The sequence below is a fragment of the Xiphias gladius genome, chromosome 13, assembly GCF_016859285.1.
Source record: "Xiphias gladius isolate SHS-SW01 ecotype Sanya breed wild chromosome 13, ASM1685928v1, whole genome shotgun sequence".
NCBI classification, from domain to species: Eukaryota; Metazoa; Chordata; class Actinopteri; order Istiophoriformes; family Xiphiidae; genus Xiphias; species Xiphias gladius.
In genome coordinates this window covers 1,444,496-1,469,200 of record NC_053412.1, presented here as the reverse complement: position 1 = coordinate 1,469,200, position 24,705 = coordinate 1,444,496, and the positions used below count along the sequence as shown (strand labels likewise).

The window sequence follows — 24,705 nt, the reverse complement described above, 5'->3', positions numbered from 1 at the left end:
TTTAAAGCATTAAAACTCATTAGCTTAGAAACACAGAATTTAAACAACACGTTGCATGCATGACTGGGTCACCAGGACCTGTGTCGGCAGCATATGGCCTCCAAAGGCGCCTTCGGACGCCTGGAAGCCGCCGCCCTGGGCGCCGTGGGCGGCGCGAGCGGAGGAGGGGGAGGAGGGGCTGCTGGCGTTGGGGGAGGAGCGGCAGGAGGCGGAGGCGCGGACTCGAGGGTGAGCAGCGTGTCGTCCCAGTTCAGCGACGGAGCCCAGCCCAGCCCCAGCTCCCACAGCAGCACGCCGTCGTGGTGCGAGGAGCCGGCGCAGGCCAACATGGACATCTCCACCGGTCACATGATACTGGTCAGTGCCTGTCGCCGTATATACAGAACGTCGCCAGACTAATACCGCATCAGTCGCAGAATAATAACTACAAGCTTTACTTCTAAAGGCCTACATGGAGGACCACCTGAGGAACAAGGACCGTCTGATGAAGGAGTGGGAGGCTCTGTGCTCCTACCAGGCCGAGCCCAGCGCCGTCTCCGTGGCTCAGAGCGACGCCAACGCCAAGAAGAACCGCTGCCCCGACTCCGTGCCCTGTGAGTCCCAACAGCCTCGAGAAAGAGCTGGAATCATTTGATACTGTGAGACGGATTTGAGGGCTCACTGTTACTGTTGTCCTCCAGATGATCACTCGAGGGTAAAGCTGAAAGCGGAGATCAACCCTTCACGGTCTGACTACGTCAACGCCAGCACCATAGTAAGTCCCCGTCTCCGTGGTAACTGCAGACACCAGGAAAAGCCTGGATTTCTCATGCCTCACTGGCTGTAAATGGACCAAAACTCCTTGAACGTTTCCTGAAATGCAGGATCTGCTCTTAGACTTTGTACCTAGCCGGGGGTGACCTCTGACCCCGTAAGACCTTTCACCCTCCCATCTCCCTTCAGATTGAGCACGACCCCCGGATGCCGGCCTACATTGCCACCCAGGGCCCCCTGTCACACACCATCTCTGACTTCTGGCAGGTCAGTGACTCTACACAGAAACATTTGTATTAAAGTGGCATCATTTCTGCTTATATAACTGTGTAATTCACTTTACTATGTGAGGAAACCATGATGAATAATTATTACTCTCTTTAGTTTCAGCACTTCACAAACTCTACTGTTCTTCCTGTTACAACATTAGATAAAAGAAACTACAACACAACTCACTTTACTTCTATAATTAGCTGATTACAGTTAAAACCAAGTAGCCTCCTACTGGAGACTCTCCCTTCCCTCCCTGCTGCCTCTGTAATATTTCAGCCGCTCATTGTCTCCCCTCCCATAACCCCCTGCTTCTATCTCTCTGGAGGCTCGGGGGGGGACCCACCCCCCGAGCCCACCCGCTCACCCAATGTTCCAGATATTAATGCTCAGGGTACTGACAACGGGGAGGATTTGAACCAGCCACTCCACAACTGGCACAACCTTACGGCCACCAACGAACCCGCCACGCCACCAAGTGCCCTTCGTGTTGGGAACTTCTCTCGGCGCGGCTTTCACTCTTCACTTTGGCTGTTGGACTTCAAAACCTACCGAGCCTCATAAGGATCGAACCCACGTCCTCAGAACACCCAGTCAGTCCTCTAACAGCCTGAGCCGTTAGTTAAGACAGTTAATCCTTACTCCTTAGAGCCTTCGACTGTTTACTTTGGGTGATGGACATCAAAATTCAGTTCAAGTCCTTTGGCCATGGGACTTCAAAAATTCAAAACTTCTCACTGTTCTTCTTACTCATTGAGCCTTTCAGTGAGTGACACTAACTCATCCTTTCTTAATCAGCCTGTGCGTTTGAGTCTTACTTCAAAATTCAGTGTACTTCACAAGCCTGAAGCTACTCAACAGTCCTCTGATCTATTTGACCAACGACTCTTAAGTGGTGAATTTTTTTCTCTTATTTCAAAAACACTCCCTGTGGGACTGGACCCGTAATCTAAAAACCCCCAAGCAGACACAATGAGCCAGTTGGGCGAAGCAGGTTAGACTTGTTTTTGAAGAACTTTTCAGTCTTTCTTCTGGACATCAAGCTTGAACCAGCAACCAGGAATGCCTGTGTTTAAGTTGTTTTTTCAGACCTAGTGAGATGTTCTTCTGCTTTGAACCACCGGGAGGCCACAAGGTTCACTCAAAGCTTTTGAGTCTTCACTTTGGTTGTTGGACTTGAGCAGTCCCTGAGTTGCCCTAAGGATTGAACCAACAACCTCAACACTCCTTAAGAATGAATATACCAATGTTCTTGCGTTAATAGCATAATCGATTTTCTCAATCTTTTTAAAGGAAAGACTCAAAAGCTTAAAGGGAGGGAGTTTAACTGTCCCGGACTAAATAACTCAAGGAAGTTTAAGCACAATCCTCATAAAGCCCAAATCCAAAACTGAAGACTTTAGCTCTAAAAATAAGGGACCTGGCCAAGGACGCTCGGGGTGTTGTGGGCTCGAAACTCAGGGCAGTCGATTTTGAGCTCCAGTATCCAGAGAACAGAGTCAAAGGCTGTGAGAAAGAGAGCGCAGGGTGTTAGAGGGTTGTGAGCTTGACCCCCCCCGGCAAGAATCATAAGCTCTAAGAAAGGAGGCTTAAGTATCAGTTATTTAAAGGCTTCACGGATAAGAGCCTTGTACTGTGCAGACTATGTGTTACCCAACAGTTTAAGAGTCTCAATGTAATTTATCAAAGCTTAGTTTTTAAACAGGTCAACAGACCTACATGTACAAACATATATAACGAACCCCCCCACTAATTAAACGTGGGAGCCTTGAAATTTCAGCGTGCAGACAGCTTCTTTTCCCATGGACCTTCAAGCGCTGAGGGAGTGCAAGAATTAAACACTTTGCTTTGCACCTGTCTCCCAGGTGGGAGTTAGACAACACACAGGTCAACAGAAACGGTTACTGTCTCGTACCGTGGAGCGACCATCTCATACCTGTGTATTTCACAGGTAAGTCGCTGGACTCATTTTCTGTTTGATGATGATGTTGCGTAGATGGTCTGGGAGAACGGCTGCACTGTGATCGTGATGATGACGGCTCTGGTGGAAGACGGAGAGAAACAGTGTGACCGCTACTGGCCCGATGAAGGCTCGTCCCTCTACCACATCTATGAGGTGAGAACAGACCATGCCCACACCTTTGGTTATCATGGTAAAATAAAGTGCCCCTTTACGGCAGATCTCTTTTTGCCCATCCGTCCGTCCCTCCGTCCGTCTCCCAGGTGAACTTGGTGTCGGAGCACATCTGGTGTAACGACTTCCTGGTGAGAAGTTTCTACCTGAAGAACGTGCAGACGCAGGAGACCAGGACGCTCACTCAGTTCCACTTCCTCAGCTGGCCGGCTCAGGGCATCCCCACCTCCACACGCCCCCTGCTGGACTTCCGCAGGTAGACTCTTCTGGAAATATTAGAACTCTGCACACGTTAAAGAGTCAAATTACAGAAACAACAGCTAGATTTAATGTGGGGAAGAGGAGTAGAAGCTGAGCACAAAACAATCTCACCACAGAGCCATTTAGCAGCTGTAGCTGTCCTGGACCTCGATAGTACCACACGACGGAAAAAGTTTTCCCAGTTGGCGTGAAAGAGTAGAGTCAAGCCGAATCGTTTTTCCGAGGACTTCCTGTCAATGTCGCTATCTGAAACGTGAAGGCGAGAGCTCCAGAACGGCTACGGCTACAGATTGTTTTACCAACTGCTGTCTTCAAGTCAAGCATGGTTATAAAAATATTACAAAATTCTTAAAAAGGGGCCTAGTACATCTCTCTCCTGCACTGAGTTTCCCAAAAGCATGTGTAGCCAAGCTGATCTCCTCTTCTTCGATTTAAACGTGAATTAGAGACAAATTTAGCCTCAAGTTGAATTTGGGAAATAAGTTTGGCTTCACTAACACTTCAGTCAGCTCCTTTCAACGTCCAATACTTCATCTCCGATTCTCCTGGATATGTTCAGCACAACATTCATATTCATGTCTGAGGATGCACAGTCACGGCCCAACTGAAAAAGGAAAATTAAAACTGCGTATTCCGCGTGTTCCTGAGCATCATAAAGTGAAAATGGCCTTTTCCTGCTTTTATTTTTAATTAGCATCAAGCTAAAATGAGCACATAGGTCAGTTGCTAAATTTTCAGGTTTACGTTGAACATTTTCAGCCATATTCAAATTTCATGATCATTACGACACTGTTAAGCCATTTGTGTCCATTTGAATTGTCAGTTTGGCAGCGATTATACATGTTCAAATATTTATATGAAGAGAATGATAAAGATCAGATATTGGAACATTTATTTTAAACGCTACACACCCCTAGTAACAACAACATTTCTCTCCCCCATCCTCCAGTCTTTCCTCCCTCCTCCGTCCCTCCTCCGTCCCTCCTCTGTCCCCGTCCTCCCACCCTGTGCGATGGAGGTCAGCGGGGCCCCTGGTTTAATTTTGAACATATCTGTCTGTGTCATTCTTGTGGTTTGCAGCTAGTGGTCTGGGTCCAGTTGCATAGTCACAAAAATGATCATGGACTGATGTGGCTGCAGCAGGAGGTCCATCGCCGAAAACCCCCTTTACACCCCCCTTCCTCACACACACACACACACACACACACACACCCTTATCTAACACACCGCTTCTCTGGCTGAAAGCAAAAAGGTTCATCTGTCTTATGTTATTTTGTCCTTTAAGATTTATTTTCATGAAACAAGTGAAAACAAAGGAAAATTTCAACATGTTTCAAGTGTTATATTCTCTTTTTGCATGATATAATAACTTCTAGAAAATTCTTGAAACAAGCTGGTTTTTTTCTTTTAGGACTTTTTAGTAATTAGAAGATTTTTTTTCTTTTACTAACTTTTACAATTATTGCTTGTCTGTCTATATCCATCACTTGCTGCTTGTGTGTGTATATTATATATTTTTTAACTACTTACAAACTTTCTTTTAACAACATTTATTAGTTTTATGAACAAGCATTACAGCAGTTGTACATATAAACAGACACTGGGTAAACTATTATTGGGGTATAATAGAAACAATAATAGAAACGAGCCCCAGTTGTTGCCTGTTGTCGCTCTCTAAGCTTAAGACGATGTCGTGTCAGATGTTCACTCAGTACCCACCTTATCAGGTACACCTGCACAGTCTCATGCAATCCAACACAACCGTTCTGCCATAGCATCCACTCTTATGATGAAATTAGAAATCTCTCAATATAAAGGGGTCGAGTGCAACACCCCCGTTAACTGTGACCTCAATAATAAACACAAGTGACGGAACGTTATGAGTTTGGTAAAGATGGATGTTACGGCAGAACTCCTGTATCGGACTACATTCGATTCCAATCACCACTGGGCCTGATTTTTGTTATACACTGATTGGAAATTTTACCCTGCATGTACTTATGCGCACGGGGTTTCTGTGATGCTTGTTCATAGACCTGATGAACTTGGTGTGGACCAAAACACCATCAATTAGTAAATAAGTATACCAGCAGTGAGCGGGATATGACAGAAAGCTTGAATGATTTTGTTTTTTTTTTTTACTATGAGCTAATGCAAATTCATATTTTTTAAGTAATTGTGTCTTTGTTTCTGGTATTTTTCTCCTCAGGAAGGTGAACAAGTGCTACAGAGGACGATCCTGCCCCATCATCGTGCACTGCAGGTAAACCGCGGGCGTCTTCGTTTTTTCAGCAATAAGAGGGAAATGAAGACGACGAAGGAAGGGGTTTCATTTTGATTTTTACAACATTTCAAGTCACGCACGTGCGGATACGTGCACATGATATAGGGCACGCTCAGATGCACTCCATTGTAGTACCACATCAATCCACCGGGCGGCAGGCATATGCAACATGTACTTCCCTGCTGCACAAACAATTCTGTTCTTCAGAAAAGAAGATTTGACCATTTGAAAACCGAGAAAACTCTTTAAACCCTCTGATTTTTATTGTCTTCTATTGTAAAGCACTTTGAAGCTTGATACTCGGTCTACTTCAAGTTTCTCTCTTGCATTAGTTAATGCCTCGAGCTGAATTTGATCATTTTGCCTTTTTTTTTTTTTTTAAAGTCTGTTTTGTGCTGGTGTTTCCATAGCGACGGTACGGGCCGCACTGGGACCTACATCCTGATTGACATGGTTCTGAACCGCATGGCTAAAGGTGAGGTTTCTATGTATGTGTGTGTCTGTGTTTCGGAGCCACGCATGGTCTTGTTTGATTACATCGACATGATATAAAAATGAAACAGCTTCTTACCTGCTCTGCTACAGGTGTGAAAGAGATCGACATCGCCGCGACACTGGAGCACGTCCGGGACCAGAGGCCTGGGATGGTTCGCACCAAGGCGAGTTAAACAAATACATTTCTGCCATTTTGATATCATTTTTATGGGTTTTTTTTCTTTTAATATAGTATATATTTGCACTTTTCAACATTTTCCGCCTGTCTCCACCACCATTGGGGAAACACACGTATACTGTACGGAATAAATAAGATGATAAAGAATGAAAACAAACGAGCCTATTCTGAATCTGTTTAAACTGAAAATAGAAATTCTCCACCTGTGAAATTTTTATCTCCAGAACTGATGTCCCTGCTTCAGTCTGGCTCTCCATCCCTCTTCGTACGTTTAGAATGCATCGCTGCTTAAGGTTTCCACACAGCGTCTGCCTGAGTTGGTTCTCAAAGGCACTGCATTCTTACGTAGTCCTGTTTTCCTCCACAGCGGATACTTTTGAGTTACAGCAGGTGGAACTGCTAAGATTAACAAGGGCTCTGTCGCATTAAGTCTCCCGGGATACGTCTCCAGGTGTGCGGGCCGGCGTGTACCACACCAGACCCTGGCCCGTGGCTCGTCTAGGTGGACTACAGCTGTCACTAATGGGGTCGATTAAACCCGGGCTTTCTCTCTGCCCGCACGTGTCAGAATGTCTGCTGTGGAAAAAGCTTTGTGGATCAGCAGCGGGCGGAGGGAGGAACAGGTGTGGTACCTCTTTGTCGCGCTGCTCTCCACACTGAGGACGAGAGAAGCCTTTTCGAAAGTCTCCTTTGCAGCCAGATCTTTTGTGTTTCTCTTAGGAAAAGCTGGCCAAAGCGACTACACAGTTAAGGTCATTTAAAGGTTTAATGAAGCAAGATGTCATTTTGCTGAAATGCCAGAGACACTAAGATGTTGGTATTTGTAGAAACACTGAGATGAAGCAAAAATCAACCAAACCCAGTAGAATCCTGGGTCTGGGAGGGAAGTTTTGTTGAGTAATTCGTAGGGACTGAAGTTGGGCTTCACTGAGGAACAGGCTGATGAGGTCAGAACACTTATGCTTTGCTCCAATTTAACTGGTATTCCTCTGTCTTTTACCTCCAGTCCAGCACAGAGCGTTACCCACAAGGGTTTCATAGTGTTTGTCAGGGTGAGGAGGGGCACGTCTAAGAGGCCAGTGCCACGTGGCCACCCTGCCTTTTTTATGACCTAAGCACCGCCCACTGACACACCTGTTCCTCCTAATCCACCTGAGCTGCCAGGTCCCACATGCTACCTTAAAACCTGACATGTAGAGGGGTGGCTGATTCATCAATGGCTGCTCGTAGGAAAAAAAAAAAAAAAAAGTTACGGTAGTAAATGTGTCTAAAGTGACTCAATGGAGCTCAAGTTCGGTGCCCAGACCAGGCAGGTGAATCCGCAGAGACAGAACAGAGAGGTTTGAACACAAAGAGCCAAAGAGTCCCAGGCAACTTGCAGAACAATCAAGCAGCAAACCCGCCTCCTGACATTGGCTGCACGGGCACGTTGAGCTTGGCTGCCTCGGATTGAATCTGTCGGTGCCGAGCGTTGACCAGCAGATGACACCGGTCCGGCCTCACAGGATTTATGGTCGGTACTATCTGTGCCGTAATTGTTCCGCATAACAGCCTCATTGTCTTTCCTCTCGTTTCCAGGACCAGTTTGAGTTTGCGCTGACGGCCGTCGCCGAGGAAGTCAACGCCATCCTCAAAGCTCTGCCCCAGTGAAACCAGTACGATCCAGACCGAGCCTGACCCCCCTCCCCTCCCCTTCGCTCTTCTCTCCACGATGATGATGATGATGATGATGATGATGATCTTTCTGTCTGTCGGGTGATGCCTTGAAACACAAAGTTTGGAAGGATTTACGCAGGCGTGTCGGATTTTTCAGTGTTTGTGGCGCAGACGTGGTGTGTTCAGGGACCTTCAGAGGATAAAAAGTGCTGCATTCATGCTAATTTGAATGAAGCTGCACTAAAATTCTCAGACCCCTCTGGAGTCCAGGTTCATTTTGATTATTTTTTGCCGACTTTCTATTCCAGCACCTTTTAAACTGCCCTCACGCCCACATGCATGTTATCCTCAGCTACTAGATCCTCCTGTTGTCAACTTAACAAAGTATAAAGAGGCCAGAACCCACGTTACAAGAACAAACACCTACAAAAATGTGCAAATCTCAAGTGATAATCACTTGAGTTGTTACTATGGAACAGTTCAGTGTCGTTTTACTGTTTCTACGCACCAATAGAGCAGAATAATATAGGGAATAAAACTGAAATAGTAACGTGAGTCAGTTCCAGCTCCTGATTGTGACTTTTTTCACTCTGACCTGGTCCTTCTCAGCTTGTCTTCACACGATATATAAATAAAGTTGTGAATAGATGGGCTCCCGAGGGTTTTTGAAACACTACAGTCGCGCCTCATAACCTGAAAGCTCTTTGACTCTGTACGTTCCCGCCCCGAATTCATTTTTACGACCTGTATGTGAATTTTAACCATCAGGTTTCACGTCCACCTGTGGAAATCCGGCCCTGACGCTCCAGTTTAAGCAGTTTCTAAACCTGATTTTTACAAAAAAATTGATTTTTCCTCTCGTAAGTTTGTTGAAAAGTGGAAAATGAGGAAACAAAACGGCTAAAAGATGATTTTAAACGCTCCGAAAGCTAAAATGTCAGGGTGGAATAAGTGTTCAAGCTTTGAAGGTCACTGGTTAAGTGTAGGACGTTTTGTGAAAGTGAGGGCTGGTGTTGAATTGATTGTTTACACATCTGTAGCTTCCTCTTCCTCCTCATCACATGACCTGCAGAAAACACAAACGTACTTCGTCCGTCCCTCAGATCATCTGAAGTGCATAGATTGTTGTATACCTCACGCAAATCAGAAAATGAAAAAAAAAAAAAAAGAAAGAAATGCTATTCTATGAAAAAAATAAAAGCTATTTTGTATCTGTGCGACCTTAAATAAATCTTTTTGTGTTTAAGTGCTGCAATCACTCCGTTCGACCTGTCTGACTTTCTGTACTTTGTGATCCTCATTTTACAGCCTTTATTGTTTATCAAAACGTTTCCATTTGATTTAATAATAAACCTTGTCAAGTGTCAAATGTTAAGCATACAAAAAGCAAATTGGAAGCGACTGCTGATACATTTATTTGCCGAAACTGTAAGATCAAGACTTGGCGATGAATAACAGATTTCTGAGACGAAAATGAGGTCAGAAGGTCAAAGGACTCCATTCATTTTAATACAGTGAATCATCTGCAGCAACTCCAATAAGAAGTAAATGAAAAATCTTGTTTAATATAACTAACATTAACTAACATTATATATTCATCTAATATATTAATATGACATTGTCTGTTTTGCGAACCCTTGGTGCCTCGTTATACAAATGTTTGACGTGAGCATTTTCATTTAAAATTTATAGTTGATTTAGAGCTAAATTCTCAGTAGTTATTTACTGTCACAAAAATGCATTAAATCTAATCTAAAAATTACAGGTGAGAACTCGAGGTCAACAGTGAAAACCACAAGAACGTGAAAGGCGTGGTCACATCCACCTGACTCCATGTTTCGATCCTGAGAAACAGGACGTTAGATAAACTGACAGCTGCATAAAACACACTTTACCCTTTGCTTCATGTAGCCGATACCTGCAGTGACTGAATCTCCTTTGTTTTCTGCTTGACCGCGTCTTTAAGGATCTGGTTTTTAGCACATACAGGCCTCAACGGCCACGCCTCGTCTCCTCAGACGTTCCCGTTCACGGCACAGAGACCGAGAACTCCCCGAACTGCTCCGGTCTTTCGTCCCGTCTCAGTCTGTTTCCCGATTCCTGACCCAGAAATAAAACACTCGGCTCCCTCCCCTGCGTCTCGGCGGGCCTACCCTAGAAACACCACACTCATCTGACCCTGCTGCTGCTGCGCCAGGACTGAGCCCGGCCCAGAATTAGATGACACATCACAATAGTTTAAAAAATAATCACCGGGCTCTCACTTTCAGTTCAACCCCCCCCCCAACACAACGGGGGTTTAAAATCTGCTTCCAGAGCAGTTTGAGCTTTCGGCTTCTCATTCATGAGTTGTTAGGGATTTTCCTCATCCCCAACTCGGGCAAAAGCTTCACTGATTTTAAAAGTCACAGGCTGCAGGTTGTGTGTACAGTTTAGAGTAGGAAAAAAAAAGAAAAAAAAAAAAGACCTGCCCCCTTTTTCTTTAGTTTACAAGATTACAATTCCATTTTGTATGAAGTAGCCTTAGCTGTGTTACACAAATGTCACCTGTCAGGTGCAGAGCTGAGCATCAGCAACTGTCTAGACACTGAAGGAAAAGTTGGGGGGTAGATTAATAAAAATCACTGGTTCCTACCTGATTAGTTACTGGTTTCCTTTACCTTATGATGGAAAATCATTGGGTTTGGACTATTGGTCACCATTTAAAATTGTAATACTAAGCCACTGTGCCATTAAGAAAATAATCAGATTATATAATGAAGGCATTAACAAAACTAGTTTCCTGATTGAGGATGATAAGATGCTTCTAAAAACAAGACTGAACGTGAGTAAACACAGGACAAAGAATGACTTCATGTTCTTTATTAGTTGGGAGTAAAATGACTCAGGAAACTTGCAGCTCACTGGAATGTGCAGAATTTAAAGGAATGAGTCCAAACAGCTTAGCAATTACACATTTTGGTGTTTAGCTTTTATTTCCGGGATTGGTTGGCTGATGGAGCCACAGCAAGCAGCAGATGTTTCAGTGACCTAGTACTCCTCACCCTCATCCTCGTCCCCAACGCTGTCGGTTCCCACCTCTTCGTAATCCTTCTCCAGGGCTGCCATGTCCTCTCTGGCCTCGGAGAACTCTCCCTCCTCCATTCCCTCGCCGACGTACCAATGGACGAAGGCCCTCTTGGCGTACATCAGGTCAAACTTGTGGTCCAGTCGGGCCCAGGCCTCGGCGATGGCCGTGGTGTTGCTCAGCATGCACACGGCCCTCTGCACCTTGGCCAGGTCTCCTCCGGGAACCACAGTGGGAGGCTGGTAGTTGATGCCCACCTTGAAGCCTGTGGGACACCAGTCCACAAACTGGATGGTGCGCTTTGTCTTGATGGTGGCGATTGCAGAGTTGACGTCTTTGGGCACAACATCTCCACGGTACAGGAGGCAGCAGGCCATGTACTTGCCATGACGAGGGTCGCATTTCACCATCTGATTGGCTGGCTCGAAGCAGGCGTTGGTGATGTCAGCAACAGAGAGCTGCTCGTGGTAGGCTTTCTCTGCGGAGATAACTGGGGCGTAGGTGGCCAGAGGGAAGTGGATACGAGGGTAAGGGACCAGGTTGGTCTGGAACTCTGTCAGGTCCACGTTCAAGGCGCCGTCGAATCGCAGGGAGGCAGTGATGGAGGAGACGATCTGGCCAATCAGCCTGTTGAGGTTGGTGTAAGTGGGACGCTCGATGTCCAGGTTTCTGCGGCAGATGTCATAGATGGCCTCGTTGTCCACCATGAAGGCGCAGTCGGAGTGCTCCAGGGTGGTGTGGGTGGTCAGGATGGAGTTGTAGGGCTCCACCACGGCTGTGGACACCTGTGGGGCTGGGTAGACCGCAAACTCCAGCTTGGACTTTTTGCCATAGTCGACAGAGAGGCGCTCCATCAGCAGAGAGGTGAAGCCAGAGCCGGTTCCTCCTCCAAAGGAATGGAAGATGAGGAAACCTTGGAGTCCTGTGCACTGGTCAGCCTGCAGGAAAATAGAGGTTATTTTAAATGTTGACATGGATCAATACGGTTCTCTCAATAATACGATTAGTCTAACAAATGAGGAGAATTTGAGCTCACCAGTTTACGAGTCCTGTCCAGAACCAGGTCGATGATCTCCTTGCCAACTGTGTAGTGACCACGAGCGTAGTTGTTTGCAGCGTCCTCCTTTCCAGTGATCAGCTGCTCAGGGTGGAAGAGCTGGCGGTAGGTTCCAGTTCGCACCTCATCTGAGGAGCAACGAGAAGACTGGCTTACAGTGATGCTCCACTTTGCTCTAACCTAAAAGCCTAGCTGCTCAAGAAATGTCATTTGTCAATTTTTCTTGGGACCATAGTTACAATTATTGCTGAATATTGAACCTCCCTAATTTTCTGCTACTAGCCGACATGTGTCCAAGTGAAAATTCCCTGGTGGTGAGATTTGCAATCCTGTTCACTTATTAGATAGAATTTAGTCACAATTTCACCACGTTTAAACTATTAGTAACATTCAGCTGCTTGAGTTTATACAGTTTACATTTGAGGAAAAAAAAAAAAAAAACCCCAACCAACTTTGTTTCAGCTAAAAAAGTAAATTTCTCAGTACATCACCTCAGTTTACATAATAAAAAAAAAACTGTATAACCTGTGTGTTCTGCTCCATATACAAAATTAAAATTTCATCTAGCTTTGAGAGAAAATCATGTTTATTCCTAAATAACTTCAGTTCATGATGTTTAAAGTTAATCAAGTTGGAACCTAAAAAAATAAAACAATCCCTAGGTGCATCTTAATCGTAAGGATTTACTGCGTTTCTTTGTCCTATGTGGGAAAGTGATGATCACATCATTTACTGACATTTTAGACAAAAATATAAATCAAAAGATCATTTAGAGATTGAGTGATATTGAAACTTTGTTGGAGCCCTAATAATCTTTGCAACAAAACAAGAAATGTTTGTACAATGTGCCCGTTTAATTACTTCCATCAATGTTCGAATTAAAAAAAAAAAAAAAGGAAAAAACTAATTCCCCCTCTATTTAGTAAAATTAATGTTTACCAATGACTGTTGGCTCCAAGTCTACAAAGACGGCTCTGGGAACATGTTTGCCAGCTCCGGTCTCACTGAAGAAGGTGTTGAAGGAGTCGTCTCCTCCTCCAATGGTCTTGTCGCTGGGCATCTGACCGTCCGGCTGGATGCCGTGCTCCAGGCAGTACAGCTCCCAGCATGCATTGCCCATCTGGGTGCCGGCCTGGCCGACGTGCATAGAAATACACTCACGCTGCAGGGGGAGGAAAAAAAAAAAAAAAAAAAGATGAGTTGCCAGCTTCACTTAACAGAAGCTGCTGACACGTACGAACCGCTCCACGTTCAGATCGTGTCTTTTAATGACGAGACACTGCGCGTTTCTACTGTTAGTTTGCACAGCTCTTCCTCTGCAGTGAACTCACTGAGCCTGATCACATCACCTACTCCAGACCCTGCGTGTTTGTCATAATACGGCCTTCTGGGATTTTCATAATAAGCTACACAGCAGTTACAGTAATCAGAGGCCTCTATCTTGCCATTTCCCCCCGACATTTTATAGACAAAACAATTATTTAATCAAGAACTGTATTTCATTATGCAGTCCTGTATTGTATAGTGAACATTAGAGTTCAAACAAGTGACAAAACTATTTGATTATCAATTTAAGCAAAAATATATATATTTTTTTTTAAAAAGCATTTTTTTAAAGCCTCCTGTGATAATAAATTTAAGTATCGTGGGTTTGTACCATTGGGACATTCGAAAACGCCTCCTTGGACTCAGACAATATGGACACTTTTGGACATTTAAGGGATCTTATCAAAGCTACATGATTTTGTTTAAAGGGGGAAAATGTGAGTACTAGCAGATACATGGTTAACGGGTATTTTAAAGCCTTTAATGGCATCGCATTTGAAGGTATTTAGGCGGCAACGTTCTGGTAATCCCCGGCCTCAGGTGATGACTTTCTGCAGGCCTGATGAATCATACTTGCTGAGTCACATTGGCAGGTTGGCTGCAGACCTGCGGTGGGTTAGCGCTGCCCGCCACCAACCCTCCCCCCACCCCATCCCACCCACCCCCGCCACACAGACTAAACAGCAGCACCAGCAGATCAGTTTATTAAAAAAAAAAAAAAATCCGCTAGCAGGGAGGAGTGTAACAAACATCCACACCGGCAGGAGGAGGTCCTCCTCCCTGCCCCCACACTGCTTACTGCAAAGCCCTACCTTTGTGCTACATTCACGGACAGGGCGTTATCTGATGGCGCCTACCAGCTAACACACACACACAAAAAAAAAAAATGCCGCTGTGAAGTTTCACTCTCAGTTCCTGCACATTAGACGGCAATCAGCCACATGGACGCACGGTTTTCAGCTACACGGACACGGTCTCCTACAAACCGTTTTAATCATTTATTGAGATGTCAGGACGGACAAGTTTAACGGTCATTTTTGTCGCCGTCTCTTCTTTTTTGAAACTGCGCCAGCAGTTTGGCCTCGTTCCACGTCTACTAACGTTAAGCACACCCTGAAGGGATCATTACCGATAAACAATTTCACGTCGATTTGACGAAATTCAACGGATTTCACGTTATTTTACAGCGATACACAAGCTATCAAAACATATTAATGCGTCACTTTTCATCGTGCGACGGCTAAATTTTACACAACAATGCTTTTTCCTAACAGCAGCAATAGCCAGTCTATAACATAAATTTAAAAAAAACCTGAGTACGACTTTTTAAATGCATTTTAACCTCGATACTCACCATTTTTCTGACTGGTTTTGTTTAAATTTTTTTTCTCCTTCTCGCCGACGTGAAGTATCGGTTGCTGAAGGTGGTACTGAGCAGAGGAAGAGACGCTAGTGGTATTTATACTTTTTCAAGGGGGAGGAGCCAAAGCGGCGGTTTGAATCTCCCGTCGGCGGGAGCGAACGTTGGCCGGTGCTGCATTCAGGTGCAGTCCGATAAATGCCCCCGACAATTTAGCTGCATCATCTGAAGGACAGGGTTGCTGCAGTGCACAAAATAAATGCAAGACTTTTTAATACCTTTTTAAAACCACATGGACCGCGATTTAATACCCTTTTCACAGTCAAAGAATGACGGAAAATCAAAGGGAACAATAAAGTCTACAATTATTCATTAAGTACATGGATTTATTGACTTTTATATCACATTTTGTCAGCATTTTCTCAGCTCTGCATAACAATAATTCTTAATAATATAATAAATGTGACCTGGACCCAGATAAGTGGTAAAAAAAAGATTAACCCAAAACAAAACAATTGATTGGTGTTGCCTGAAACTCCACAAAAAAAGGACTGAACAGCGTCCTGCAGTGCAATCCCACTTTTTAAAAATAGTTAGTTAGTTAGTTAGTTAGAAATTCCTTTTGTATCTGTGGCAATTGTCAGACAAGTTCATTAACAACACGAGACTTTACAATTAAAGACAGATATCAAACAACAATAGGTTTGTGAAATGTGAGAATGTGCTGCTTTTCTTGGTAAAATAGGCCTATACATTGTAATAATGACGATTACATGAAGCACCAACTGGAGATCTTGAGGTATTGGGTGAATTCTTACCTACTGCTTTAATATTTCTAATTGCGTTATATCAATTCACTGTGTTTTTATTTATAGCAGTTTTATTGTCACGCAATTGCATTAATATAAATAATAGTAAATAAAAAAATATTTGTATTGCTACAAAGCGTGAAACAAACACACAGAAACTTTTGTCAGTTGGTGTGTTCGACTTAATTTCTAGAATTGCATAATACCGAGCCAAAGCTATCACTACAGGCTCTGTTTTATTGTAATTTTACTCTGAAAGGCACTTGAATTCATTGTTTTATTTGGTATTGCAACTTGCGGAGGAGAATGTAGATGCACATGAATGCAGCATGACTCAAATTAGGACATTTTCGTACAGTGGCTCCACTATATGAAGGCCCTCACTCATACAGCAACATCACATTCATTCATCAAAAGCTAAGTAACCTTCGTTAAATTAGCCTAACTCTCATGTTTGGGCCAAAAGCTATTATTAAAAAAGAGTACCTTAATATTCGTAACAAATGATGACCTCTCATTTATTCATGAGTAACGAGGAATGAACTCGGAAACCTATTCCTGACACTACCAAGGAAAACGGGCATAATCTCGAAGTATTTTTGTTATCTGAGGCATTGCACATATATGAGGAGGAATTAGACTCAAATGTTCACTGCTTGTCAGGGAGGTGAAAGGAGCTAATGAAGCATGAGCTGTGAATAGTGATTGAGGGTTGTGTTGTGTGATCAGACACTGACAACAAAGTAGACCAGTGGAACCATGTTTCAGTTTATTGTTTCAAGACAAAGACACATAGGAAAGACCACATCTTGACACTGAATTCCTCCTAATCGCTCTACGTAATCACGTGAATTTTGAAGACGATTCAAGGCTTGAAGTTAATAAATATCTGTCTAATATAGAATATCATATAACTCCTAATTCCTTGGCTATAAGGCAAAGAATTTGAACATTTTATTGTATTTTGTCCCTGTCTATCATGTCTAAAAGCCGGACAACAGTTGGACAACACTCTGTGCAAGGTGGTTTGTTTAAAGCATACTGAAAGGACCAGATCTGTGTTGGCTCTGTTTGTTTATCTCAAATTTAATATTCCTCCCCTTCCTCTTCCTCTCCTTCGTCCCCAATGCTGTCGGTTCCCACCTCTTCGTAATCCTTCTCCAGGGCTGCCATGTCCTCTCTGGCCTCGGAGAACTCTCCCTCCTCCATTCCCTCGCCGACGTACCAGTGGACGAAGGCCCTCTTGGCGTACATCAGGTCAAACTTGTGGTCCAGTCGGGCCCAGGCCTCGGCGATGGCCGTGGTGTTGCTCAGCATGCACACGGCCCTCTGCACCTTGGCCAGGTCTCCTCCGGGAACCACAGTGGGAGGCTGGTAGTTGATGCCCACCTTGAAGCCTGTGGGACACCAGTCCACAAACTGGATGGTGCGCTTTGTCTTGATGGTGGCGATTGCAGAGTTGACGTCTTTGGGGACCACATCGCCACGGAATAAAAGGCAGCAGGCCATGTACTTACCATGACGAGGGTCACATTTCACCATCTGATTGGCCGGCTCGAAGCAGGCATTGGTGATCTCTGCTACTGATAACTGCTCATGGTAGGCTTTCTCTGCTGAGATAACTGGGGCGTAGGTGGCCAGAGGGAAGTGGATACGAGGGTAAGGGACCAGGTTGGTCTGGAACTCTGTCAGGTCCACGTTCAAGGCGCCGTCGAATCGCAGGGAGGCAGTGATGGAGGAGACGATCTGTCCAATCAGCCTGTTGAGGTTGGTGTAGGTGGGACGCTCGATGTCCAGGTTCCTGCGACAGATGTCATAGATGGCCTCGTTGTCCACCATGAAGGCGCAGTCGGAGTGCTCCAGGGTGGTGTGGGTGGTCAGGATGGAGTTGTAGGGCTCCACCACGGCTGTGGACACCTGAGGGGCTGGATAGATGGCAAACTCCAGCTTGGACTTCTTGCCATAGTCAACAGAGAGGCGCTCCATCAGCAGAGAGGTGAAGCCAGAGCCGGTTCCTCCTCCAAAGGAATGGAAGATGAGGAAACCTTGGAGTCCTGTGCACTGGTCAGCCTGCAGGATAATAAAATATCAGAATTCCCTCCATCAACAAATATATGAAATTTTTGCAAGCCAACTCACCAGTTTACGAATCCTGTCTAGAACCAGGTCGATGATCTCCTTGCCAATGGTGTAGTGACCACGAGCGTAGTTGTTGGCTGCATCTTCCTTTCCAGTGATCAGCTGCTCGGGGTGGAAGAGCTGGCGGTAGGTTCCAGTTCGCACCTCATCTGTACATGGAAAACATTGGCGACACAATCAAACAAATCCAGTTAATTGTTGACACGTAGATACGTTCCATTGCTTTTGTATCTTAAATGTTTCTGGAGCCATGAAAACATCACCAGACTATTTGTTATTATTCCCGCTTTCAAAGAAATCGTATGATCTTACCAATGACTGTTGGCTCCAAGTCTACAAAGACGGCTCTGGGAACATGTTTGCCAGCTCCGGTCTCACTGAAGAAGGTGTTGAAGGAGTCGTCTCCTCCCCCGATGGTCTTGTCGCTGGGCATCTGACCATCTGGCTGAATGCCGTGCTCCAGACAGTAGAGCTCCCAGCATGCATTGCCTATCTGGGTTCCGGCTTGGCCAACGTGGACAGAGATACATTCACGCTGCAAGGACGAGATTCAGATTTAAACAAAATTACATAGCACTCTTAAAAAAAAAAAAAGACTGTTATCACAGTCCTCTAGTAGCCAATGAATTCCACACAGTGAGGTATACAGATTTTTAAATTTGAGAAAAGGATATAGGTGTTGGGAGAAAAATATGTCAGAACAGTGAATCCCAATCGGCGACATCAATTCCAACAAAAAAGTAATTAAAATCATTTGTTAAACCTAGTGATAAGATGTATTTCCCTAAGAAGGGAGCTGTTACCTGATCCCATTGACACCTTGTAACTGAGCCAAACTAGAGTGATCCCACCATTCAGCATACAAAGTGTTCAATATTGGTTGCTGGAACATTTTAAAAAGGCATCAGAGTGTTTGTTTAACTTTAGGTAAGTAGGAGAAATAACTTATAGGCTACTACAGAATGATATGTGGTCGTGTTTGCAGCTCTATAATCTAACAGGTATCCTACTTGCTTTTTTACAGCAAACAGAAAGAGCGGTGCTGTCACAAAATCCCAAATATTAACATGCACTAAACAGGTTTTATTTTTTCTTTCACACTGCCTCTTTAGCTATAATTACCAAACACAAAGAAAGGGTATCAATATACAATATGTTGATATATATAGCTAGTAAGTCTTATCTTTCTGGGGAGTTTCGTTTTTTCATAACTTGTGTAATGTAGCTGATGTGTGGAACTAAAACATAAAAATGAAGTAGTCCTCACCATGTTTTCGTCTCTTGAAGCAGTCCCTTGTTCACCTGAGATGAGTGGCTGGGGATGTTGTGTTGGGTCAGAGTGCAAGAAGCTGCTTTATAGCCCAGCATCACCAGGCAACAGCCTGGCGTGTTGTGGTAACTGGAGGAGCTGGAGAAGCAAACAGCATCTCCTTCGATGAAAGATGAGGAGAAAGAGCACAAAAAAGAAAATATACTGGTATGCTTCCCTGCACAGTACTAAGGAACAACGGCTGTTCTTACACAGATGAGTAACCAGCAACAATGACCTGAAGGGCGGTGAAACATGACCCGTAACTGTTTGCCCTCCCCTCAAATTTCACATTTTAGATTTAAGACATGTTGGTTGTTTCTGTGCAGTCAACAGTCAGGGGTTTGAACTTGCTCAAGGATACTTACACAAATTGTTGGAAACATTTTTTTGCCTGGTGATGGATCAAACTCATTACCTTTCAGTAACCATGCAAGAAAAAGGTTGTGTATTTGAAAAAAAATACTTCTCAATGCAGCGCTGTTCAAATTAAAACTTGGCCCTGTTAATATGACACATTGGTAGCCTCCTTTTTTTAATCTCACAGTGGAGAGAAAACAGATACCTCCCCGGAGTGACCTGAATAGGCTTTTGTTACAGATCACCGTTGCGTCACCACTCTGGTTGAGATTCATTTGCAATGCAAAGATAGCCGTCTACCTGGGGAAAACATTAGAGCACACTCTCTCGAAGGCAGGGGACATTTGAGATGGCTGTTTCTTTTGCAGCAGGTTACAGAGCAGCGATGAATGTGATAAATATTTCAACTGAGTTTTATTGCACCAAAGAAAGAGAATAGGTGAATGGTGTTCTTATTGAGCTGTCCGGATGCATGCAATACTTAAAGCTAGTGACCAACATAGGATTATGATTTCTCCCAAGGAATCTCCCCCAAGAGTTTTTGGCAGACCTTCCCCAAATACTGAAGGGGTATGGTTTGATCAAAGTGCTTTAGAAAGCTGCCTACCCTAAAAGAATTTAATTAGCATTGTTTTAAGGTACAGACTTGGTGTCCAGTGATATAATGCGGTTTAGGAAGAGTGAAAACCCTTGAGGAAATCTTAGTTTGTGGCGATTGTGCTTCCATCAATGTACTCTACATCTGAAGGTAACCTTACAGACATAATGACAAACTGCATGCATCTGCCAAGAAAGGATTGCCAGGACATGGTCCCCTTCCGTTTCCCTAGTTACTCTTTTCTCAGTCCTTCTTTGCTCTCGGATGTAAGCTGATCCTAACAGGCAAGGCAGTGGTTCAAAGAGGTGTGTGTGCATTACACTCAGCGGCACACACTCTCATTGATGGAGTACACACAAAGCTAAAGGAAGAAACTAATCATCAGCACACAATAGGGAGGTGTTGGTTGCTGTGTTCCTGCAAGGCCTCTTATTGTTACCGGACAGAATTTATTAACATTTCTAAGAAATTTAAGTCCAAATAAAAGAGACAAGTAATTCACAGTTTTGCTTTATTTTCCATTTAGCGTTCTTATTTAGAAGTGTTAAATCAATAAGTGATATTTTTGCAGTTTTGTCACAACTGAAATACAATTGTGGCTTAGATGTGTGAATACATTTAACACTTTGTGTTAAGCTCTTAGTATTCATCCCCTTCCTCTTCCTCTCCTTCGTCCCCAATGCTGTCGGTTCCCACCTCTTCGTAATCCTTCTCCAGGGCTGCCATGTCCTCTCTGGCCTCGGAGAACTCTCCCTCCTCCATTCCCTCGCCGACGTACCAGTGGACGAAGGCCCTCTTGGCGTACATCAGGTCAAACTTGTGGTCCAGTCGGGCCCAGGCCTCGGCGATGGCCGTGGTGTTGCTCAGCATGCACACGGCCCTCTGCACCTTGGCCAGGTCTCCTCCGGGAACCACAGTGGGAGGCTGGTAGTTGATGCCCACCTTGAAGCCTGTGGGACACCAGTCCACAAACTGGATGGTGCGCTTTGTCTTGATGGTGGCGATGGCAGCGTTCACTTCTTTGGGCACAACATCGCCACGGTACAGGAGGCAGCAGGCCATGTACTTACCATGACGAGGGTCACATTTCACCATCTGATTGGCCGGCTCGAAGCAGGCGTTGGTGATCTCTGCTACTGATAACTGCTCGTGGTAGGCTTTCTCTGCGGAGATAACTGGGGCGTAGGTGACCAAAGGGAAGTGGATACGAGGATAGGGGACCAGGTTGGTCTGGAACTCTGTCAGGTCCACGTTCAAGGCGCCGTCGAATCGCAGGGAGGCAGTGATGGAGGAGACGATCTGTCCAATCAGCCTGTTGAGGTTGGTGTAGGTGGGACGCTCGGTGTCGAGGTTTCTGCGGCAGATGTCATAGATGGCCTCGTTGTCCACCATGAAGGCGCAGTCGGAGTGCTCCAGGGTGGTGTGGGTGGTCAGGATGGAGTTGTAGGGCTCCACCACGGCTGTGGACACCTGAGGGGCTGGATAGATTGCAAACTCCAGCTTGGACTTTTTGCCATAGTCGACAGAGAGGCGCTCCATCAGCAGAGAGGTGAAGCCAGAGCCGGTTCCTCCTCCAAAGGAGTGGAAGATGAGGAAACCTTGGAGTCCTGTGCACTGGTCAGCCTGCAGGATAATAAAATATCAGAATTCCCTCCATGCTTGATTTCCTCTGAGCAAATATATGAATTTTTTGGAGGCCAACTCACGAGTTTACGAATCCTGTCCAGAACCAGGTCGATGATCTCCTTGCCAATGGTGTAGTGACCACGAGCGTAGTTGTTGGCTGCATCTTCCTTTCCATTGATCAGCTGCTCGGGGTGGAAGAGCTGGCGGTAGGTTCCTGTACGGACCTCATCTGTACATGGAAAACACCAAGGATACAATGAGTAGTTCCAGAATCCAGTTCAACCTAAAGTGCAAATTTGCATAAGAAAATAATAGTTTTACCTATGACTGTTGGCTCCAAGTCTACAAAGACGGCTCTGGGAACATGTTTGCCAGCTCCGGTCTCACTGAAGAAGGTGTTGAAGGAGTCGTCTCCTCCCCCGATGGTCTTGTCACTGGGCATCTGACCGTCCGGCTGGATGCCGTGCTCCAGGCAGTACAGCTCCCAGCATGCATTGCCCATTTGGACACCGGCCTGACCGACATGGACGGAGAGGCATTCCCGCTTGAGGACGATAGAAAATAGGTATAATTAGTGGAAGCCATTTCAGTAACACATTTTTGAAATTGCACATTGCAGTTTGTATTCATTCTTTGTAAATTAGTTTCTCCAGGCAAGAAAGTAAAAAGCATGTGCTTGAAGGCTGTGAAACTGCTGAGGTTTACCATGATTAAAAATTCCTGCTGCTGAAGTTGAGGATCTGCAGGGGAAGACTTCTGTCGGTGTGTCTGTTAAGATTTGTCTGGTACTTATAGTTCCTCTAAACTCTATGGTAACAAGCTTTGTTGTCGATAAATGGGGGGGTTGACTGGGTTTAGCAGAGGGGAAAAGCCAATAATTCATCTGTGGAACACAGTGTGCAAACATGCTCCGCCACACATCAATAACCCTTCGTCTTCAAACCAAGATAATGTATAACCCCCGCATACGTCAGGCACATAGAAGTCGTTTAAGCCACAGGCAACAAAGCAAACGGTGCATTGTTTTAGTCTTTGTGGAGTGCCCTGGGATGAATGAACTTAAGGCTCTGTGGGGGCCTGACATCTCCATGGAGATCTTCTGGAGTCAGTCAAGGATATTCAGTGAGATCCCCAGATATTTGTATCCAGAGACCTTGCATAAATCCCTCCCATAGCCTGTGAACAGAATAGTAATCCTATGCAGAATTAAACCCTTTAATTCTGGCTGTTTGTAGGGCTTAGGTTTAGGGGAGCCAGGGGTAAACGGAGCCTTGAGTAAGATGAGGAGTCCATTTTAACTAAGAAGCTCTCAAACTAAACAAGACATACTCAAATACAAAAAAACAAAAAGAAAAAACCCTACAAAAAAACCCATAAATGATACAAAATGGCTCAGAAACACAGATTTGGCAGAACTGTTTCAATAAATCTACAATGAGAGAAGAACATGCAGAAATTGGTAAAACATTTAGGTTTGCTCTTTAGTGGAAATCGACATGTTTGCCATTTATACATTTATGTTTCTTTCTGTATGTGCAGTGTGCAAATTGACCCAATGACCAAGTTTTTCTTAAAAAAATTTCTTAGCAACAGAAGTGATAGTAAACTCCACGATTTCAACTATTTGGTAGAGATTCAAAATTAAAAGGTGTGTGATTAAAGGGTTAAAATGATCACAGTGTATTTTAAGGTGTAACCTGCAAATAAGTGATTATCCAGTTGATTGTTATAAAGTCCAGATATAACATAGATACATAATAAATTTCATTACAGTCTCTCTGGTTCTTGGCCTGTAATCCTGTTCTCTCTCTGCTGTTTTATCCAGTGTTGCAGCAGAGGACCCCCCCCCATTAGGCCTGGCTGGGCTGCTCTGTTGTGTTTTCCACATGACTGAGTGTCCTGTTGTTACAGAAACATCGAAGGTCACGCTGCTGTTGCTGGTGGTAAGCTCAAAATGTCAGCAGCAATGTAGAGTTACAGAACAACATGGCAATAAATACATAAATACACAAACAAAGCTCAGAATAAGTAGGTTATATAATGTGAAGGAACTGTTAAAACTGGGTTATATTTAACACAGTTCCCTTTTTTTCAAAAGCCAGTGGTTTCCTAAGTTTGTTTTTGCATATTTCTAAGACATGATCTTAAAAAGTGACCGCCACTTGTATTTCCAACCAGTAAATCTGTGAGAAAATGTTACTTTCTCACACTACTGGTGTTTTCATAAAAGGACCTCACATAAAAGTGGCCGTATTTGATGAATGGACTGAAGTGACCCCAAACCTAATCCTGCAGAACTGGAGATGGAGATACAGCAGTCATGCGAAGCAGAGAAACTGACCACAACACCACCTGCTGTCGCATAAAGGAAAACCAGCAGTGTGTGCGTGGATCTCTTTTGGGCATCTTATCACTGTCTCTGGAGGGTTTTCTATATAGAACTTATGAATTATGGAAAATCCACTTAATTATTCGAGTGTGTAAAACTCTATCCAAGTTACAAAGTACAAAATATTTTAGTTTAAATATCTCCACATTATAATCTACTGTTATTTTATTTCAGTGATGATTGCATTTTTAAAAACAAACTACACAGAGTTTCAACTAGATGGTATAAACAGGTGAATTAGTAAATATCTATTAATTATTAACTAATAGCTCAGTTAATACACTGCTCTTTTAGAGGGTGTGACTCAGTGCCAGTGTTTGGGTGCTCATGAAGACAGGACAAAAAGTTTATTCTCTGTAATGTATGTGATTCTGGCACATTATTTACATTAAAATTTAAGTAAAGTTTTATTTAATAACTGAGTAAAATTACTTAAAGAAGTGCAAGTGCACTAAAATGTTACTTGATTACCCTGACACAAGTCAAGTAGTCCTTTCCATCCTTTAAGAAAAAATATTCAAAAGAAAATAAGACATCCATCTATCATAAATGTGACTTTAACCCAACAGAATCGGAACAAAGTAAAAGTGAGACACATCACACATGGACACGACATGTTTCATTCATCTTTAAT

At 44.1% G+C, this 24,705-nt stretch overlaps 4 protein-coding genes and 1 long non-coding RNA gene across 5 annotated transcripts in view; 1 reads left to right on the top strand and 4 right to left on the bottom strand.

Moving 5' to 3' along the window:
- LOC120798119 (receptor-type tyrosine-protein phosphatase-like N) overlaps window positions 1-9,332 on the top strand; it is a 28,947-nt gene extending 19,615 nt beyond the window's left edge. The window contains exons 14-23 of the mRNA XM_040142162.1: window positions 76-357; window positions 446-593; window positions 681-754; window positions 943-1,020; window positions 3,020-3,139; window positions 3,247-3,413; window positions 5,628-5,681; window positions 6,113-6,177; window positions 6,288-6,361; window positions 7,954-9,332. Of these exons, the coding sequence (XP_039998096.1) occupies window positions 76-357; window positions 446-593; window positions 681-754; window positions 943-1,020; window positions 3,020-3,139; window positions 3,247-3,413; window positions 5,628-5,681; window positions 6,113-6,177; window positions 6,288-6,361; window positions 7,954-8,025 (1,134 nt within the window). The 3' untranslated portion in view covers window positions 8,026-9,332. The remainder of the gene's footprint in view (window positions 1-75; window positions 358-445; window positions 594-680; window positions 755-942; window positions 1,021-3,019; window positions 3,140-3,246; window positions 3,414-5,627; window positions 5,682-6,112; window positions 6,178-6,287; window positions 6,362-7,953) is intronic.
- LOC120798121 lies at window positions 2,918-7,314 on the bottom strand. The gene is made up of 5 exons (XR_005708621.1): window positions 6,579-7,314; window positions 6,274-6,341; window positions 3,530-3,664; window positions 3,163-3,423; window positions 2,918-3,064 (listed from the first exon to the last, which is right to left on the bottom strand). It is a non-coding gene; the product is annotated as an uncharacterized LOC120798121 (long non-coding RNA).
- A 1,546-nt stretch (window positions 9,333-10,878) lies between the features above and the next one.
- On the bottom strand, window positions 10,879-14,953 carry LOC120797934 (tubulin alpha chain-like). The gene is made up of 4 exons (XM_040141739.1): window positions 14,836-14,953; window positions 13,095-13,317; window positions 12,135-12,283; window positions 10,879-12,036 (listed from the first exon to the last, which is right to left on the bottom strand). Exons 1-4 carry the CDS (start codon window positions 14,836-14,838, stop codon window positions 11,062-11,064), a joined length of 1,350 nt encoding a protein of 449 aa, XP_039997673.1. The 5' UTR covers window positions 14,839-14,953; the 3' UTR covers window positions 10,879-11,061.
- A 1,783-nt stretch (window positions 14,954-16,736) lies between these two features.
- On the bottom strand, window positions 16,737-18,256 carry LOC120797994 (tubulin alpha-1D chain-like). The gene is made up of 3 exons (XM_040141868.1): window positions 18,102-18,256; window positions 17,790-17,938; window positions 16,737-17,720 (listed from the first exon to the last, which is right to left on the bottom strand). Exons 1-3 carry the CDS (start codon window positions 18,220-18,222, stop codon window positions 16,737-16,739), a joined length of 1,254 nt encoding a protein of 417 aa, XP_039997802.1. The 5' UTR covers window positions 18,223-18,256.
- Window positions 18,257-20,695: 2,439 nt separating this feature from the next.
- On the bottom strand, window positions 20,696-22,204 carry LOC120798000 (tubulin alpha-1D chain-like). Its single transcript, XM_040141875.1, has 3 exons — window positions 22,004-22,204; window positions 21,763-21,911; window positions 20,696-21,679 (listed from the first exon to the last, which is right to left on the bottom strand). The coding sequence occupies exons 1-3, from the start codon at window positions 22,182-22,184 to the stop codon at window positions 20,696-20,698; spliced, it is 1,314 nt and encodes a 437-aa protein (XP_039997809.1). The 5' UTR covers window positions 22,185-22,204.
- Between the last annotated feature and the right edge of the window lie 2,501 nt (window positions 22,205-24,705).